This window comes from Gossypium raimondii, chromosome 2 (assembly GCF_025698545.1).
Source record: "Gossypium raimondii isolate GPD5lz chromosome 2, ASM2569854v1, whole genome shotgun sequence".
NCBI lineage: Eukaryota > Viridiplantae > Streptophyta > Magnoliopsida > Malvales > Malvaceae > Gossypium > Gossypium raimondii.
In genome coordinates, this window is record NC_068566.1 from 39,337,596 (window position 1) to 39,358,180 (window position 20,585).

Consider the following 20,585-nt stretch of genomic DNA (forward strand, 5'->3'; position numbering starts at 1 on the left):
CATCGTCAAAGGAGGAAACACTACTGCACATGCAATGGCGGCAGAGGGTTTGAAAAGCAGAAAGGACCAGTTCTGGGTTGAAGACGCGCCTTTAGGGGTCATCGATCTTGCAGCATCGGATCGCCGTTTCATAGAACCACCGCGAGCTTCTGTCTATCTGGGTTTTGTTCTTTGGATTGAGGATTTGATTTATTTATCGAAGGATAATCTCAAACTCCCCTCCTGACTCGCTCTCTATTGATGGATTTTAATTCTCAGGATGGGTTTGGCCGTTTGGTTTCTTTCCTAGCTTGAAAGGGTTTTCTCGAAGAGTTTTAGTTTTCCTTTTAGTTCCTTTTGAGAATGATTTTCTTTCTTCATTATCGTTCTTTTATTAGTTGTTTCATATGTCCCAACTAAATCCCTTAATTTGATCTTTTACTTTTATTTTTACACATCTCATTGTTTTATTAATTACAAATATTTATCTACTCAACACAAATATATGGGATTAGAACTCTTTTAATCTACTAAATTACAGCAAATAAATTCATATTTTTCAAAAAAAAAATCGAATTCCCACATTTATTTTTTGAACAAAATATTTTAAAATTTTCAGAGACATTTTCATCCGATAATCATATAGGAACAAAATAAGTTTAAATATTGTTGGTTAATGACATATAAAGAGAGCACACCTTTGTTGTTTTAAGCTTAGGGAAACGAGGTTGAATGGAATGTTAAAACTTCTTTAGCATGCAATTATTATAAAAATAAAATTAAATAGTGGATTAATTAAAATAAATTCATCATAAAATCTTAAAAATGGAACTTCGATGGGGGTATAATACAAAATTGTAACATGGTTGGTTTATGAGATCCGTCCAGGCTGGTCTTAAGTATCACTCTTTCTAACACTACAATTACATCAGATCTGCTCCACCTCAACTCCCACATGACAGGATTCCTTTAGGACTCCATAAATCCTGGCACCCACTACACTCCAACTTAACCTAGAATTACAACAATTTTATGATCATTTACCTTAATCAGAGGGGTTTTTTTTTTCATTTCCTTAAAATAGAAAATACTATAAATTTTTTTTAATTATAACAAGGGGTGGATTGTATTTGAACTCATCTACTAAAAAATAAACAAATTAGCTCTTATATATTTTCGAACGTACAAATTAATCCTTTCGATAAATTTTATTTGTTAAACGATGACATAGCACGTTAATTTAAATAGTTAATCTTTATTTGGTCTCTGAACTATAGTTAAAATATAATTTTGGTTTATTTAAAAAAAATTTCTTACCAGTAATTCTAAAAAAATTAAATTTGATCTTTTTACAAATTTGGGCAATCATGAAATATTGAAAAAAAATACAAATCTGGAAATATTAACAAACCCCCTCCCCCCATCTATTATTAGTATTCTTTCACCTTCTCCTATAGCTAGGGGTGTGCAAAATTCGGGTAAAACCGAAAAATTTCGGTTAATCGGTCGGTTAACCGAATTTTTTCGGTCGGGAGTCGGTTAAGAATTTTTTAAATTTTCAGTTAACGGTTAAATCGGTTCGAAACCGGTCGGTTAACCGAATTTTTTCGGGTTAACCGAATTTTGCAGGATAATGGGCCTTAAATTAAACCCAGCCGGCCAACCCAATTTATTTTTTCTCCTCCAGGCTCCAAGCCCAATAACCAAATATTTTCTCAAGAGCACTCAGGCTCCAAGCCCAATAACCAAACATTTTGCAGGTAGGGTACTTGTAACACTAACAGCAAACAAAATCACAAATCGGCCATTTCTCATTTCTCAGTCTCAATCTCAGATTTTCAGTCAAATCGGGAAAATTCACCATTTTTGCTATCCGTTTCTCTTCCAGCACACCAAAACCCAGAGGCTAGGTTTGCTTTCTTCTAATTTCCCTTTGTTTTTTTTCCAATTTCTTCAATGGCAGATATATTTTTAATTTTAGGGTTTTGTTTTTTTTCCAATTTCTTCACTGGTAACATGCCGTAATGGACGTCCAGTGATTCCACTTTGAAGTTGCTACAAAAAGTCTCTTTTTGTTAAAAATGAATAAAATCTCAGTCGAACATGCACACGTTTCCTTCGTTTCTTTTTAAGTTTTCTACATTTTTCTTCAGTTCTTTCTTCTTTAGTTTTTCTTTTTTCTTTCTAAGTTTCAAATCACTGCAAGATTTTTTTACATATTAAATTAATCTATTTAAAGTCTCCAGTGCTTTTCTTCTTCCATCCTTTATTGCGTGGGTGACTGAGATCCTTTGCTGGAATTTGCTAATTTATCAAAGATTTAATTATGACCTCGTTTTATTTAGTTTCTCTATTATTTTAATTTAATGATTGTAATCTAATATGACCTTTGCTGGAATTTGCTGATATTTTTTATTTGCTTTACTTTAGACATAGATTCTAAGTGATATTTTAAAAATATTACATAAATTGATTTAACAAAATTAAAAGTAGAGATGATATAAATAGTAAAAGCATAATTAGCTTTATCAAAATACATTGGATCCAGTGCAAGTATAAATGAAAATTTTTCATTAAGATTGATGAGATTTTGTTGTTTAAGATATTAAATTTGGGAATGAAGCAATATTTGAGGAAATAAATTTTAAATTGACCACCACTATTTAGTATTCATTATACTTGGACTTTTGTCAACAACCCAAATTAAATTAAACAAAACGTTGTTCACGCTGTAAAACATGGATCGAGAAATGGTCTATTCCTTGTTAAACTTGGATGGTTTTTGGATAGTGTCAAGAGGAATGGTAAGATTAGGATATGCCTCTCATTTCATACTTCCCTGTTGTGTTATGTTTTGTTGCAATATGAAGGATTTGCTGCAATGCTTGTTTAATACGAAAATTCGAACTCAGTTATTCTACTACTTGTTAAGATTAGGATACCTTATGTTACCTGTTGTTGCTTGCCTTGTTAATGGAAGCAGAAATGTTAGTTTATAATTTTTGTGGGGTAATTTGATTTCTGTTAGTTTATAATTTTTGTTTTCTCCATTCATGCAGTAAGGTTAAGTGAATCACTCTACACTGTGAAGGGTGCAGAAGACAATGCCGCATGTGTAGATGAGTTGAATCGGCTTGCTGGGTCTACTGCTTCCGAAAACTCATGTCTTGTTGCCGATTTTCATGAAGCAAAGAAACTAGACATGATAGGAAAGCCAAATGTATGGTATTCTGGAAGAGTCCTCAATAGAAGTATGGACTCAGTGTTATCTGGTCATACAATATACATCGATTCTGATATTTCAGTTGAACTAAATCGGTTAAGTCGGTTAAGTCGGTTAAATCGGTTAAATTGGTTAAGTCGGTTAAATCAGTTAAATCGGTTAAGTCGGTTAAATCGGTTAATTTTTAACCAAAAATAAAAATTATATGATTTTTGGTTAATTCGGTTAACCGACCGGTTTAACCGAAAAAAATTCGGTTCAGTTAACGGTTAAAAAATTTTGAAGGTCGGTTAATTCGGTTATTACTAATTCGGGTCGGTTAACCGAATGCACACCCCTACCTATAGCTAGTCTTTATAATCTACCACAGAAAAAAGTTGAAAGCTTCTCTTCTTTAGGTATTTTACTTTACGAATTTCTATTGGAAATCCAACTACGCAGTTTGAAGCATCAAATATTGAAAATATTTACTGGGTCTTTTAGATTGTTGTTGAAATCATTTCATTTATTTTAATTAAAAAACATTTTCTAAATCTTAAAAAAGAAATCCCCTCAATCCCATATCTTTCGTTTTACAGCTTAGTTGGTAACAATTTTTGACACTAACAACTGCAAATTACAAAGCATCCATTCTAATTTGTTTATCTTTGGTTGTCTTTCCCATTCAGCAATAAAATTGAAATCAAAAGCCAATGTCTTAGATTTGTGGAAAACACTCCAAACATTAAAAAACCGAAATTCTTACACACAAACAACCATTCAATCTCTGTCTCAACATGCCATTAAGCTATGGTTTTATAATAAATAAATTTTAATAATTTGACATTTTTTTTAACTATTTAACAAATAAAATTAATTTATCTATTTGTAGATAAAAAGATATAGATGATTCCCAAGTGGTGGCGAAGATCAATTCACGTTTGACACCTAGGAAAAAACAATTTCTCGGTTTCACTTTTCGCGGTAAAACAACAACATTCGGCTTACTTCTAACCGCAACTTGTCCAACTCAATATCCACTTTTAACAATCTCCTCACCCACCCTAATAGTTCACACTCGCTATCTTACACAGTACGTTGTCCCAATCCTTTACGTGGCCTATCCTTCGGAGCGAGTACCTTTTACTTTTTAAGGTCCAGAGAGTTGAGAATAGTAGCTTCATAATTTCCACATAATAAAAAAAAAGGCACCTTCTCTCTCTCTTGTCCCTTCAATCTACAAAAAAGAATTGCCTGTCTTTGGATCCTTCAAAATTAGAGTTGTATTTGACAAAAACAAAAACAAAAACAAAAAAGAAAGCATGGAGAGATTGCCTTCTGATATTTGTCTTAAGATTTTCTGTTTCTTGGATCATCAGAACCTTGCTTCTGCTCTACAAGGTTAGCCTCCTAATTCAACCCACGATTTTATTTTTCTTTTGGGGTTTAGATTGATTTTTATCTCAAATTCAAGATGAGAGGTTTGCTTGATTTCCTGAATTGTGGATCAAGCGCCTAAATTTGTGGGTTTTTTTCTTTCTTTTTTTGGGTTACGAAATTCAAATTAAAGCATTGGGAATTGGGGTTGTAAAGTTTGCAGGAAATGGAAAGTGTTGGGTTCGGATAACACGCTATGGTGTAACCTATTCAGAGAAAGATGGGGAGTGGATGAAGCTGCATTTTTTGCCCCTCAGCCCTTAGAATCCACATCATGGAAACATGTTTACGAGACACAAGACCGATGTGATCGGGTTGGATTGTAAGTTGTAGTATATCCTTTAATCTAATCCATTTATGGGCATTCGTAATTAAAAATAAATGATGATATGTATGTGTGTTGGGGGTAGGGGGCTGAAGATAATCAAAGAAGGGGGAGATTACTTTCTTGTACATCAAGGTAAAATCCAACGCTACCTGGGTTCAAGGCTTAAAAGGAAAGGGGTGAAAGAGTGCGAGTCCAGCACAACATCGAATCATGTGGAGGAACCCTGTCGAGGGATTCTGGATAAAATCCTCTTCTTCTTGGGCGATCTTGAAGCTGCTTCTGCTGATGCCAAACGTGGTAGGCTGCTCTGACTCTCTCCCAACCTCACCCACACTTGTACTAGATTTTCTCCTCTATGTACGTAATGTTATTATTACTCTTTCTTTTAGTTAATCTACTGATGTTTAAACTCAAATTTAGCTATCTTAAATTAGTTTAAACTTGAGCACTTCAATCCTAAACCTGAACCAACCTATGGCGCCAGGTTTACATAGGATCCATACATATTCAACTTATTTGCTGTTACCGTATTCAAACTCAATGTGCAGATGGGATTTCGAGTGTAAATTAAATATTATTGATGAGATCATTACTGGAAAAGTGAACAGTACAATGTTGAATGCTCAGTAACCATAAAATTTTAGGTTAAATTCAAATTTAGTCACTTATGGATTGTTTCAAGTTATGTCTTAGCCGATATAATTACTAACATTGTCGAAACTTAATATAATCACTATTAACTAAGTAACAATGTGGCAAATTATATCATTATTTCAGATATAAAAAAAGTTAGGGAAAATTTCACAATTTCTTTTTTCTTTTTGAGCAGTCTAATCTTTTTTTTTTCTTTGACTTGGATACATATTTGGTCTCTAAATTTGACACATTTTCCTAAATGGGTACTTATGGTCGTACTGTGATATTGTTGAAAACCTTTTGAAGGCATTGTCTCTTGATTTGATGATAACAGAAAATATAGGCAAGAAATCGGTGTTAGCATTTGTGAGAGATTAAGGGCAGGCAAGGGTTAGGAGGCCTTATTCCACAACACAAAAGGGATGACAAAGTAGCTTAGCCTTGTGATTTTGGATCTTCAAATGCCAAAAAGCAGTGCAAATACATTTATAATAATCTTGTTTTTCCAAATAAAGGGATAGAATTATGGAGGCATAACCGCTAAGTTTTAACAATTAATATGAAATAAGAGCAAGTTGAAAATTCTCTTTACCTGAAAATCCAGATTTTCAAGACTCACTTACATATATACCATAAAATCTACATTAGAATGGTTGAAACATACCGAAATGGGGTACTGGGGTATGATCGATATCAGTACATACCAACTACCAAACTATTCTCATTTGCTTCATCTCTCCACTGCATTTGTCCCTACCGCCCGCCGCTGCCATCGCGGAATGTAACCAAACTACCTGGAATTAGTAATAATTATTAAAGAACGATTATTATTTGCTGGCTTCGTAAAAAATATTAACTAATCATAAATTTATGTCTTGTAATAAGAAGACATAAGTGTTATCCGGTGGTTTTGTAGAAATCTTTTCATAACTCCATTCATTTTATATTAAAATATGATTTAATATTTGTTACAAAAGTTGTAATATTGTTTTTTAATTCTTTAATGGAATTTCTATAGAAATGTTTTGAAGTGATTTAACTCAAATAATTTTATATGTATTATAATATTTCTGAAAAATATGTTTTTTAAACTTAAAACTAATTGAAATCTAATTTTAAATTTGAATTAATCCAAAATCTTGAATTTTAAATAATTTAATTTTCAAGATTTAGAAATCATAAATTTGTAAATGAAATTTAAAATTTTGCAACCCAAATCTAAATCTAAACTTTAATTCTCAAGTGTTACTTAAATTTTTGAGGTATGGACGTGGATATTTTACTGGGTTAATAACAACTTTATCCTTTTAATGTTTACACATTTGATCAATTTGGTCTTAAATTTAAAAATTCAACAAATTTAACCTTCAATATTTTCAAAATTTGTTATTTAATTTTAATTCTAAAACATTCAATAAATTTAGTCTTGAACATTTATAAAATTTATCAATTTAATTATAATTCTAAAAGTTAAAAAAGGAAAAAATGTTTTTTTAAAAATGCTTTGAAATTTCTCTTCTTCTAAGGTTTATGTTCTCATCATATATCCCATCTTCATTCCTCTGCTTTGAAATCCGTTTAATTTTGTCCCTTTTCTTTTGAAAATCTATGATTTTGATATGTGCTCTTCTTCTAGGGTTTATGTTCTCATCATATATCCTACACCCATCTCCCCTGCTTTGAAATTCCGACTCCCTTTTCTTTCCTTTATTGTTTTCTTTTCCAAATTGTATAAAGTTTCTTAATATAAATTCATTTTTGGATAAAAATTATTTAAAAGTGAATTAAATTTTATCCAAAATGATATTTTCAAATATTTTTCCTCTTTTAATTTTTAGAATTAGAATTAAATTGATCAATTTTGTAAATGTTTCAGGTTAAATTTCTTGATTTTTTTTTAAATTAGAGCTAAATGATAAATTTTGTAAACATTGAGGGCTAAATTTGTTAAATTTTTAGATTTAAGATCAAATTGATAAAATTTATAAATATTAGGCCAATCTAAAAAACTCACACCAGCTTCCCATCCAGTATTTAACAGTGTAGACTAAAATTTGAAGTTATAAAAATATTGGTGATGAAATTGAAATCTTTTTAAATTGAGTGACCAAAATAGAACCTACCCGAAAGCTGGGTGACCACCCAGGGAATTTATCCATATTTTTAACAATACCATAGTGCAGTCCAGGATTAGCCCATACAAAACAAGTAAAAATCACCCGTCCCGAGTTCTCTGCCCCAACTCAAAATTAGCCGCGTCTCTTTTTTCTTTTTCTCGCTACTCGAGTCTGTTTTTTTTATTTACAAGTTTTCTTTTTTAATTTTAATTATTAATTGTAGGAATTAAAAATTAATACATTTTACCGATTAAATCTTAATTCAGTGGGTATTAATATTATTAGTAGTATAAAAAGTGTTGAAATGTATTATTCTTTTATTTAAAGCTTAAAAATAAGCTATAAATATTATATAAAAATTAAAAATAGGAATACATTTCAATTATTTAGGTCCCTCTTAAATGTTGAACCCTATTCATTAAATTCGTCCACCAAATGTGGCTCACGCATTCAACAACAATCTATTTGACCAAGTCTTCAATTTTCTTCCCTTGAAGCGGGGGGTTCAATGGAAATCTAGAGGTGACACAGAATAGAAACTTGTTCAAACTTTTTAACTTCATTGCACAACCTTCAAAGTCAAATAATATGATAAATACCTTCCCACCGCCAATATTTTCTTCACTTTGCCCATTCCCACCTAACTACTTAACAATAATCCACTACTCAATCACATTAATTAATAACAATTATTATAATAGATAAATACCCAAGTTTCACTTTTCGTTTTCATAATTTAATTAAAAAAATTATGATTTGAAAGAATTGGAATATTAAAATCGACGTTATACAATTTTCTTTGTTCACACTATCTACACTAATCGAAAACTCTCTTCCTCCTTCTTCTCTTTAATCAATTCTTTTTTTTTTCATAAAACATTTTTGGGCATCACAAATTAACAAATCAAAATTCAAACAATTTTTTTTTCTGATCTTTGACACCAATTGCAAATTAATTTAGATCTAAGGTACGTTTGTGGATACTGATCCGCTATATAAATTGTCGAATCGTCGCTTGAAGCTCGCTGGACAAAAACTTAACAATTTAATGATTTAAATAAAATCATTCCAACAGACTAAAAAGAAAAAAGTGCAATTCAACCTATTCAAACTGAAGAATTCTTTGGGTTCTAGAAAAATGCATACAAAATTATTGAAACGGAGAAAGATGAGCTCTGCCTAACAAATGAATTCAGCAAAGGGGAAAAAAAAAAGAAACAGAGAAGTGCGCTTACCAAGGAAAAACAAAAAAAGAAGCTTAATTTACTTATCCCTGGAAAGGGTATTTTACAAAAACCCAAATGAAAAAATAAAAAAAATGTTTGATTGATTCAAGAAATTCTTGTAATTTGGTTACAATACAAGCTCTTAATTTGAGCCATCTTTATCAGCTGAACCAAGATCCAAGGGCTCATCTTTTCTTCTACTTCCCATCTTTAACAATCCATATAGTTTTCGAAAATCTCTAACTGAATGTTCCCTGCTAAACAATCCCCCTTGTTCACCACCCCCGATTTCCTCTGCCCCGTCGCCGCTCACTCTTCTGCTTTTAGCACCCGCATTTGTTTGCATTGCGCTGATCACTGATTTCAACGCTCGAGTTGGCGAGCTCCTGTTAGAAATCATGATCTCCCCAATCTCAGCAGGGCTTAAACTAGCCCCTCCCTGGAAAATCTCTTCAAGCTGAGGGAACAGTTTGTGTTCCTTCACACCCAAGTAATTGTTTGCCAAATGCTTGAAACAAGGGAAATCACATAATGGAAACTGTATATGAACATCAATCCTCCCTGGCCTCAACAACGCTTCATCAACCTCATCTTTGCTGTTCATTGTGAATACCATCACCCTTTCTTCCCCACAGCAAGATATGATTCCATCCATGAAGTTCGATATCCCTCTCAAGCTCACATTCTTGGATTTATCCATTAAGAAATGATCAAGATCTTCAACCACGATCATGGACTTACTCGTACTTTGTAGCAACAGCATCTTCAAATCAGAATCGTCTGAAACTTTTGACAAATCGATGTCGTACACATCGAAGTTGAGGAATCTAGCCATGGCCGCTACAAAGCTGGATTTTCCGGTTCCGGATGGGCCATATAGAAGATAACTCCGTTTCCAAACACGGCCTAGCCTCTGATAAAACTGCTTGGACTTGAGGAACATTTCGAGATCAGCTTTGACCTTGTTCTTCAAATCAACGTCCATTACAAGAGTATCAAACGACGCCGGATGGTTAAACGGAACCGATCTCCACCGCCCATTCTCACCTGATGATGGGCTGTCAACGTTCATCCGCAACTTAATCTCTTTCTTCCTTTGACTAATATCACCAGCAACAGACAGTATGTGCTGCAGATAAGGACGTAGAATTCTACGCTTATCATTTTTCCTAAGCCTCAATACCAACACCCTTGCTCCACCATTTTCAGATTTCTCGAGGGTCCAGGAGACTCTGGCGCCGAGGAACACGTCCCGAATGGTCTGGTCGGTGTCGAGGTGAAGAAGGATATCGTTGGACTTGGAACCAGTGAAAAGGTTGGTGAAATCAGAGTCTTCTAAGGAAGGGAGAGAATTGAGATAGGTTGAAACCTTGACATACAGCTGGTTTTCCTGGAAAAGATGGTTGAACTGCGGGACTCTATACAATTGGTGAACATGAAGCCAATCTTCCAAACACTGGAATTTTTGGAGGAGGATGAGTAACAAGGATGTTTTGAACAAAAACCGGAGAATCAGAAACAAACCCACAAGTAGAAAGGGTATGAGGATCATCATGTTTACCATCTGGGATGAAAGATGGTATTGGAAGGAGAAGAAGCAAACATGGAGATTATTTAAAAGGGGAGAAATGGAGATGCCATTTATCGGGGCTGCTTGGTAAGTCGGCTTGAGCCGGCAAAGGGAAACTTCAATGTTAGGGGTCAAAGGCACGAGGGAGCACAGAGTTTTGGACTGATGACTCTGTAAGGGGAATAATATAAATGAAATTCAATGTGATTGACTGCTAGAAATGGGCTTTGATGTTTCCGTGAAGGTTGGTTGCAATTTAATTTTATATTCCCTAAATTCTGCATTGTTTGGTTTGTTGTTTAAGGTGACACAATATCTGACTTCTTAAATCCACAGAAGACAAGAAATCAGATACCATTTTCGGTCAACTGTTTTACGCAAGGCCTAAATTCCCAAACTAATTAAATACAAATCAAACCACATTATATTGCTTCAAAACTCTATACTTTCAAACCATTTTAAAAATGCATAAAACATTATAATTTGAAACCCTAGATGTTCATCGTTTAAAATTTTACAAATATTTTTAAAAACATTCTTTTAATAATTATCATTATACCTTTAAAAATACTCCTATTTAAACACATTCAAAAAGGTTTTATCGATTACTTCAAAAGAGTCTACCTTCATTTGGGAGCATCCGAAAATTTTAACATTTATATGACCATTTAAAAAATTTATCCAAGCAATCCCTAAAAAACATTAATTAACCACAATTTAAACATTTAATCTTTTTATTTTTAATAAAATTTTCCTCAATTTAAACATTTACGATTTTTTTTTTTGGCCTATTGCTTTAGATTTACATGCTTAATGCCAACATTTTGGCATGTAAAGTTTTTAAATTTAATAAATGAAATTGATAAAATGATAGCATTTTTATAATATGTTAAAATAAATAATAAAAGAGTTACAGGAGTTAGGTGAGATAGTAAGGGTCTCTCCTACCTTAACTAGTGGTCGAGGATTTAATCTGCCCTAAGTATAAAGCAGCTTTAAAACTCGTGGTCAGCATCTACCTCATTAATAAGTCTGCAAAATGCAGAAAATTAGTTACTAGACTCGTTTTAGTAATATATCTTAAGAAATAATAATAATAATATTAATAATAATGGAAGAGAGATTTTGAAGTTTTCAAAGAGGGAATTAAAAAAGAGAGGCGGGAAGTACGGGGAATGTGCGGGTTCAAAGCCAAGCCACAAAGTCAATTGGCTTTTCCTCTAAGTAGTTTTGAACAAGTAACCTTCTTTCTTTTCTTTTATCACTTATAGTAAAAAGCCCAAAATTTTCAATGTTCATTCTTTGTTTGTTTAAGTTAGCCATATCCAATACAAACAGATGAATAATAATAATAATAATAAACAAATTTCAGTAATATTTATATTGAATATTTCTCAAAGGAGCTATCCCCTAGATACCAAATTGCATTTGCCCCAAAACTCATCTTACTCAATGCCAAATGATTTACCAATTACTTATGTATTTATGGTGGTTCAAAGAAACAACAAATTATTGTGCTTCACAAACCTGCATTTATATAAAGCTTACATGGCAATCATTCCTGGCTGTTGGAACCTAACAGAGATGAGTGAAACATGCATTGCAACCTGCAAACATCATATCAACAAAGTAAGAATCTGAAAAGAACCTAATAATGATGAGTTAAACATGCATTCAACTTATATTATTGCTTTCACATTAAAACATGGGAGCTTGAATCCCCGCTACCTAACCCCAGAATCATTACACCCATCTTCTTCTTTCAGATCAAGCCACAAAAAGTATAGTGCAAAAAAAACCAAACCCATGTTAAATGTGGTCCACCCCTATAACATCCCAAATATCAACTAGAATTTAACATACTACAAGTTACAACTACAAGATTTCTCTGCTAACTTTGGCAAAAGCTTCATTGTAATTGCAGCATCTGAAATTATGGGGTGAGGAATGGGGGCCAGGCACCAAAAAGGTAAATGGAAAGATACTTTTGATATTTGGGATGCTATATGGTGGACCACATTTCAGGTGGTTGTAACTTTTACTATAAATCTTGTGATAAATCCTTTCCAAAGCTGCCATCACATGCTTTATATAAGATGTCACCTCAAATGTTTTTTCCCCTCACAATCACCTCAAATGTTAACAAGTAGACATGCCAGGAAAAAAAAAAATCTAATTTTGTGGGCAGGGTATTACAGAACACAAGATTGTGTTGGTGTAGCAGAATTTGAGTATATAGATGAGAATTTCAGGCATCCTGGGAATCTGATTGAAGGCTAAAAGAAACTACAAGCTTGGAGAGTTCATTACTTGCAGCTTGGACCTGATACTCATCTGATTCCCTCTGCCTTGACTGTCCAGATCACCGTGAACTTAACCGACTATATTCATTTGCAGCAACCCCAGTCTTCCTTGAAGTAGTAGGGGCTTTCTCCAAATCAGTATGTGATAAGCCTTACTCCAGATTATTAAGGTTTAATATTCCTGAGTAGGATTATTCAAAAAACTATTAAAACTATACTTACTCCAGATGGTTTTCCTTTCTTCTCCTCAACTACTAAGTCTCCTGCTTTCTTGCAGGGTTCAAGAAGGTCTGAACCTGTGTACCCTTCACACAAACTGGCTATGTAGTCAATGTTTTTATTTTAAGTAGTTAACTTTTAAAGTTTTTAGTTAATAATATATATTTATCAAATTAAATATTAAAAATGTGAAATTTTATTCTTGTTAATAGAACATTAGAAAGATGGAAATAAGAAGAATATGGCGAATTTCGATATTTGAAATCTCAATGTTGCAATAATGTTGCAATATCGAGTCTAATGGAAACAGATTGGAAAACTCACACTTAGAAGGCCACATTAGCTTTTGGGCTTAACCCATTTCTTAATTAGGTCTTGATAATGATCAAGAATTAGAAAAAATAGACTATGAGAAAATGTAAAGGCCCAGACAAAAATAGAATAGGGAAGCGAGTTGACCTAGCTTACAATCTTTTGAGGGATGTAAATACCACATTTTCAAAACATAGATTGGCGGGTTGTTGGGTGCAAAAAGAACAGAACATCAATTTTTAGAAGGAACACGTTGGAGAAGAAAAAGATCCGAAGAAGGAAGAAAGAGAGAAGAAACAACTAGAGGAAAACCACCTCATTTAGCTCATCATCTCTTCACCTTTCTCTTTGTCTTTTATTTCTTTTCCTTTGCTATTTTGAACCATGACTGAGTTTTGCTTGATTGTTTTTAATTTGATAATTATGGGTTAAACGTTTGTTAGCTAGAATAATTATGGAAGACTAATATGAGACTATTGATACTTTGATAAGGATACTTGTTGCAGTATGAGGTTTATTCATTCAATTATTATTAAAATTAATGCTTGCTTTTGCTTGATCAACATTAGTGGGTAAATTGAATTAATTTCTAATTCTGAAAAGGTTGTGATTAATGGACATAAAATTTGAATGGTGCATGTTTAATTTCTTTAATTTTAAATGTGTAATGATATAGACATATATTGTTACCGTGCATAATCTTATAGGAATGGTGCTTACAATTGTATTCTTGACATTGATTTGGCATAGACATATGTTAAATTAGTTATAGGATTAAACATAATGACTTCAAGAGAAGCCTATTATAACACATTATATTCGGTTCAGTCGCCCGACCCGAGCTATAAGACATTACGACCTATGAACATTTATCATAAATTTCAATCAAATTCAACCAAATAATTCATATTAAATCATTTCCATGCTTTTCAATAAATTCAGGATCTAATTCGAGCTTACGGAACATTTAAAACAAACCGATATCAATTATGGATTAAATTGAAACTTCCACAAAATTTTGAATAAAATGTATAAACATGGGTCATACGGCCATATGGCCAGGATGTGTGAAAGAGTCTAGGTTGTGTGGCCAATTTGTTTATAGTTTGAAAATAGTGTTACACGGCCGTGTCGCCAGACCGTGTGCAATTCGAAACATGATCACATGGCCATGTCACAGATCGTGTGCCAAACTGTGTGTGATTCGAAATAGGGTCACATGGCCGTGTAACAGCCTGTGACCGTGTGGAACATACCTGCACCAAAATTGAATGGGCCACATGGCTGTGTAGAGCGACTGAGTGTGCACACGACCGTGTGCACCTAAAATGACTTCTAAAACAAGCCAAAAAATTATCCATTTCTTAGGTCCCAAGCCAAACCAATATCAACCATTTTTATACCTTTAAAGCACAATCAAACAAGCTCAAAACATACCAAAATAATTCAACTTATGTGCCTAACCAATATGCCCTCATTGGCACTACAAATCAAATATCAACTAAGTTCATATTCAACAATCACAAGTTCAACTACTTGATAATCTTATCAAATATACCATTCCATCCATCAAGCTAATTCATAGCAATTTCAACCACTTTATTCCATGAACAAGTCTATACAACCTTGATATCTCAAACACCTTTATAGACACATAACTCCTACTACATGATAAGTTCCACACCATAATTGGATTTTCATGCCAACCATAAACAAGCATATTATCAACTAAAGGCATACATACATTACACAAGTACATAACATACCACTTTGTAGTAAGTACTGAAAACATATACAAGATTCTTCTATTACATGCCACATATCCCAAGATAAACAGTTTCAAAATCTACCGAAAAATAGTTGGATAGTGTGATATTCAAGTTGGTCTAATTGCCCGATTCTACAAAACAATATCTACAAGGAAATAAGAAAAAAGACACGAGAAAACTTTAATAGAACTTAGTAACTTTACAAATTGAAATGATAAAACTTATTGTATAATCATAACATAACATTTAACAACAATGTTTCTAAACACTAACCCTGTCAACCACAATCATTCAATAGGTGAGTTTTAAATACACAAGTTACATAACATATTCAACTATACAAGGTCATTCAATACCAAGTCACTTTATAATGTCGAAAATCATGTAGATGTTTATAATTCATTATTCAAAACAATTAACTATTTAAAAAACTAAACAATGAACAATATAAATAGATACAGATATGCGATTTATCCACCTAAGACAGGTCAGAATGCTCAATCGAGCCAATCCAACCAAGAACATGCTTGGGCACCAAGTGTTTATCCCATAGGCTAACATCTTTCCTAAAACACACTTGGGTACCAAGTGCCAAGCCCATAGGCTTTACATCCGCCCCTCAAAAATACGCCAGAATCATTGTAAAATATAACTTGATAGCCCCCAACAAATGCTGGAGTCCGATATATTCAGTGTATAACATCAAGTTAGGAATCATCATCTCATCACAGGTCAATTACGTACAACACGCAAAATAACATATTGGCATGCCAATTGTATCCTATCCTATGTTCATCTGGACTTGATATATAAGATCACATAACATTTACAGTTTAAATCACTTTCTCACCTTGACCAATTTGTAAGAATTCAAATACATATTTACATACATTTTAACATAGCATAATTTAGAAATCAACATAATAATAATTATACCAAATTAAATCGAATGAATTTACCAGGGCTAAACTGCAGAGATGGTAAAATTCAAGGACTAATCAACAACTTTCTCTTTTCCACATTATCTACTGGTTCTTGATCTATAAAGTAGTTTATTTCAATTTATTAGCTTCAGTTTTATGTAATATTCAATTTAATGCATATGTCTTCCTATTTAAAAAAATTCACAATTGCCCAAACTTTTACACTTTATTCAATTTTGACCCTTAAGACCAAAACAATATTATTTTCACAATTAAACTTAATACCCATTGAACCAAATTCATAACTACCCCCAAATCAATTGTCACATGCTGAAATTTCACAAATTTTTTTATATTTACTTTATTTTCAATTAAATCCCTAAACTTAAAAATTATACGAAATTACCTTGTAAACTAGCTCAAAATCATCATCGAGCTTCCAACCAAAACATTTACAATTAAAGAGCTTCAAAAACAACAATGATATTTTTTCTAAACTTTGACAACTTCACAAATATAGTCCTTAAACTAGCTAGATATCATTACAACAATCATAAAGATATAAAATTTACGAGAAACGAGTTCAAAATGGACTTACACGTAAGAGAGATAAGTGACCAAACCTTCAAGCTATCAACAATAGGGTTTTCGATGATGAATAAACAAAAATGAAGAAGATGCCATAATGTTTTTATATTTTTTTTGCTTTTAATATTATTATAATAACATTTAAAATATAATAACATATAATATTATTTAATTATTATGCATAAACCGTTCATCATGCAAAATTATGGTTAATTTACCTCATAAACCCTTGCATGTTTATTAATTAAATCATTTAAGTAATAAAATTCAATAGTGATTACGTTTTATGACTTTTTATGATTTAGTCATTTTCTTTAAATAAATAAATAAATAAATAATAAAATTATTGGACCAAATTGTAATATAACACTCAAATAACCTTGTAAATATTAAATAAATAATATTTACTGATAGTAATTGCATGTTAGGGGAATAATTATCTTGACTCTTCAATTCATTGCTATTAATTTGTGTCACTATTTTTAAATTGCTTTGCATGTTAATTTGAATTCAATTAGATTTTTATTTACTTTTTAAATTGTCATTTGTTAATTTTGCAATTTATGTTTTAAAATCAGTCACTGTGGAGACAACAACTCTAGTATTTACTACTATATTACTACTATAAGAAAATCTGTGACAAGTTTTTGACGCTGTTGTCGCCTATCGGGGACTGATTTAGTCATTATTTGTGAAATTAATTATCTTGCAATTTGGTTTAATTTTCTTTTGTTCTTACTTGAGTAATATTTGTGATTATTCACGTTATAGTTGTTTACGAACGATGACCATGACCCTGACTTGTTTCTTTTTGATCTTGAGATTGAGTCTACTTTTCAAAGAAGAAGAGAACAAGTAACTCAGAGACAAGCAGTAGCAACAAATCCTCCACAACAAGTAACTTAGAGACAAGTAGTAGCAATGCTTAAAATGCGATTGTTGTTGTTGATGATAGAGGTCACGCCATTCAACAATATGTCGTTCCTCTCTTCAACGAACTTAATTCGAGTATTGTGAGACCCAAAATTGAGGCTCTACCATTTGAACTAAAGCCAACCATGTTCGACATGCTGCAAACTGTGGATCGGTTTAATGGGAAGCCTACTGAAAATTCGCACCTTAATCTTCGCCTATTCATGAAAGTGAGTGACTCTTTTAAATTAGCCGGAGTTACAAAGGATGCCTTGAGAATGAAATTGTTTCCATACTCCTTGAGAGATAGAGAACAAGCATGGTTGAACTCTTTACCTTCAGATTCCACGACTACATGGCAAGAGTTGGCTGAATGTTACTTAATGAAGTAATTCTCTCCCTCTTTGAATGCTAAGCTCCAGAATGAAATCTCTTCATTTCAACAATTTGATGTAGAATCTTTATATGAGGCATGAGAGCGATTCAAAGAGTTATTGTGTGTAACACCCCTATCCCGTAACCGTCGCCGGAATAGGTAAGGGGCATTACAAGACCTTTAATTCAATTCGAAGCAGTAAAACATTGAACATTTACTAAATACCATCTTAAACATACCAAATTCAATGCCAATTTCATATATCAATTTCATATCCAAACATATGTTCCTATCTCATTCCAATACATTATAAAACATACCAAAACCTTGTTAAGCCATATCAAAATCTTACCAAATTCACAAGTAAACACATACTAAAATGACCATTTTGGTTGGTCATACATATGCTTCAAAATATCCCTTTACGATTTAATCACATATCACCGTTCATACCAACATATCCCTAATCATACCTCATTTATGCTAAAATACCATTTATCAAATTTACCACAAAATGAGCATAACACATAATGCTTCCATACCAAACCAAACATTTCCAACTCAAGCCATATCACATAGCTTGATCAAACCCCAAAATTCATACCACATTCACCAACATAAGTGACCATATAATTCAATCCATAAATTAGCTTATAGATGCCATATTTACATTATTTACATAAGGTCCAAAAGTACCAAATATCGTCTCGATAGTGTGATAACAAATCTCTGACCTCATTAAAAATCGAGCTAGCTTCTAAAATCTATAGGACATAAGAAATGAACGAAGTAAGCATTAAGCTTAGTAAGCCCATAAAATATAGAATTAAACTTACCAATTTAACATTAAGCATTAAAGCAATTAAAACCAACTCATTTGTCCACAAAGCCTATTCACATCACCATTCACAAGTTAGTCATTTCACATCCATATATTCATTCATTCATTCATAAAGATGAAACCAAACATATAACATTCTTTTAACATCCAAATTCATTACTCAATTCATATAAATCATATATCATAAAATCAATCCAAGTCATACACTAAATGTATCATATCATCCCTATAATTCATAAATTCATATAACAAATAATCCATGTAAATCATGTATTTCATGTAACTTATAAACCATGTAAATCATGTATTTCATGTAACTTATAAACCATGTAAATTATATAACTTTTATATTATATAATCTTTAAAACACATATTGGTATAATGGCCATTGAACCTACGAAAATATCGAGGGATACTCGGGTAATACACACTAAGTGTATAGATCGAAAATCCATCAATTCATCATCTATTACACCCTTTCGAGCCATGATCGGTATGCTCCTCTTGAGTTGGTAAACGGTAAGTTCTATCGAGCTCAACGGTAAGCTCCGTAGAGTTGAAACGGTAAGCTCATACGAGTTGTGGTGAGTCCACAACAAATGTTGGAGCTCGACCAAACGGTAACCCTAGTGGCAGGTCACTCGTATCCGACAATTTTCTAAAGTTCGAACGGGGCTCGGTATAATCCAACTTTATCATTTAAGCATTCAATAATCAATAACTCAATTTCTCAAATTATATATATATATATATATTCAATTTAACTAAATACATACATTTAAATACTCAAATTGCATATTCAATGCATATTATCATACCAAATCCATGTAGCGTATATAACATTTGTAACATTCCATTTTCATTCATGTAAACAGTAATATAATCGTATATCGGTAATTTGAATTTCAAGTGGATTATTCATTCAACTTATATAAATTCATTTTTTTTTGGACAATTACAAATATTTAATAATTCGATTCTAGCTATATGAACTTACCTCGTATTTGCTCGGATACTTTCATCTACCCGTCTAACTTTTGTTTCCCCCGATCAAGTTCCGGCATTTGTTTATCTTGATCTTTATAAATTCAAATTTAACTCATTCACCAAATCATTCAATTCAATTCAATCCATATACATATATTTTTGCCTTTTTACGAAATAGCCCTCATATTTCCACATTTTGGCACTTTAGTCCCTAATTCACAAATACACAAAATATACAAATTTTCTTTATACATATACTTAGCCGAATACTATATAGCTTCTAATCAGCCCATAATTTCATTTATTTCACATTTCTAACCACAATATTTCTATCTTTTTTTAATTAAATCCCTAATGCTCATTTTTGTCAAAATTCACTTTATAAAACTTGTATATATTTCAATATCCATCAATAATCTAGCATAATACTTCAAAATATACTAGTATTCAACAATGGCACATTTCAAAATCATCAAAATTTTAAGAAATTGAGGTACGGGCTAGCTAGATTGAGTTGCAACGAGCTCAAAAACGTAGAAATAATTAAAAACGGATCAAAAACCATACCTTAATTGAGAATTATAGCTTGGCCGAACGAACCCTAAAGAAATGGCTATTCTTTCTCTTTAATGTCGGCTATATATGATGAATAAAAACATAATTTGGCTTTGTCTTTTAATTAATTATAACTTATTAACTATTTTACATATTTAACCTTTATAAAACCATATAAAAATCATGTAAAATATGGACATAAATGTCCACTAGCATTAACAAAGGTATATTATCCACTTAAGGACTTCCACCATTAATTCTATAGCCATTTGAGTCATTTATATACTAGAACTGATATTTTATTT

General features: G+C 32.2%; 3 protein-coding genes and 1 non-coding gene across 4 annotated transcripts; 2 read left to right on the forward strand and 2 right to left on the reverse strand.

The window, feature by feature from the left end:
* Window positions 1-1,612: 1,612 nt before the first annotated feature.
* LOC105789865 (uncharacterized) lies at window positions 1,613-3,671 on the forward strand. The gene is made up of 2 exons (XM_012617186.2): window positions 1,613-1,889; window positions 3,039-3,671. Exons 1-2 carry the CDS (start codon window positions 1,613-1,615, stop codon window positions 3,398-3,400), a joined length of 639 nt encoding a protein of 212 aa, XP_012472640.1. The 3' UTR covers window positions 3,401-3,671.
* A 736-nt stretch (window positions 3,672-4,407) lies between these two features.
* Window positions 4,408-5,546, forward strand: LOC105788706 (hypothetical protein). Its single transcript, XM_012615717.2, has 3 exons — window positions 4,408-4,582; window positions 4,775-4,940; window positions 5,029-5,546. Exons 1-3 carry the CDS (start codon window positions 4,504-4,506, stop codon window positions 5,255-5,257), a joined length of 474 nt encoding a protein of 157 aa, XP_012471171.1. The 5' UTR covers window positions 4,408-4,503; the 3' UTR covers window positions 5,258-5,546.
* A 3,384-nt stretch (window positions 5,547-8,930) lies between these two features.
* On the reverse strand, window positions 8,931-10,663 carry LOC105788707 (AAA-ATPase At2g46620). Its single transcript, XM_012615718.2, has one exon. The coding sequence runs from the start codon at window positions 10,487-10,489 to the stop codon at window positions 9,068-9,070; it is 1,422 nt and encodes a 473-aa protein (XP_012471172.1). The 5' UTR covers window positions 10,490-10,663; the 3' UTR covers window positions 8,931-9,067.
* Window positions 10,664-17,934: 7,271 nt separating this feature from the next.
* On the reverse strand, window positions 17,935-18,042 carry LOC128039476 (small nucleolar RNA R71). The gene has a single exon (XR_008193980.1). It is a non-coding gene; the product is annotated as a small nucleolar RNA R71 (small nucleolar RNA).
* Window positions 18,043-20,585: the final 2,543 nt, after the last annotated feature.

Excerpts from the sequence above, each read along its gene's own strand:
- LOC105789865 (XM_012617186.2), top strand. The coding sequence starts at position 1,613 with ATGGGCCTTAAATTAAACCCAGCCGGCCAACCCAATTTATTTTTTCTC. Across the intron at positions 1,890-3,038 it reads CACCAAAACCCAGAGGCTAG|TAAGGTTAAGTGAATCACTC; the intron begins GTTTGCTTTCTT and ends CCATTCATGCAG.
- LOC105788706 (XM_012615717.2), top strand. The coding sequence starts at position 4,504 with ATGGAGAGATTGCCTTCTGATATTTGTCTTAAGATTTTCTGTTTCTTG. Across the intron at positions 4,583-4,774 it reads CCTTGCTTCTGCTCTACAAG|TTTGCAGGAAATGGAAAGTG; the intron begins GTTAGCCTCCTA and ends GGGGTTGTAAAG. Across the intron at positions 4,941-5,028 it reads CGATGTGATCGGGTTGGATT|GGGGCTGAAGATAATCAAAG; the intron begins GTAAGTTGTAGT and ends TGTTGGGGGTAG.
- LOC105788707 (XM_012615718.2), bottom strand. The coding sequence starts at position 10,489 with ATGGTAAACATGATGATCCTCATACCCTTTCTACTTGTGGGTTTGTTT.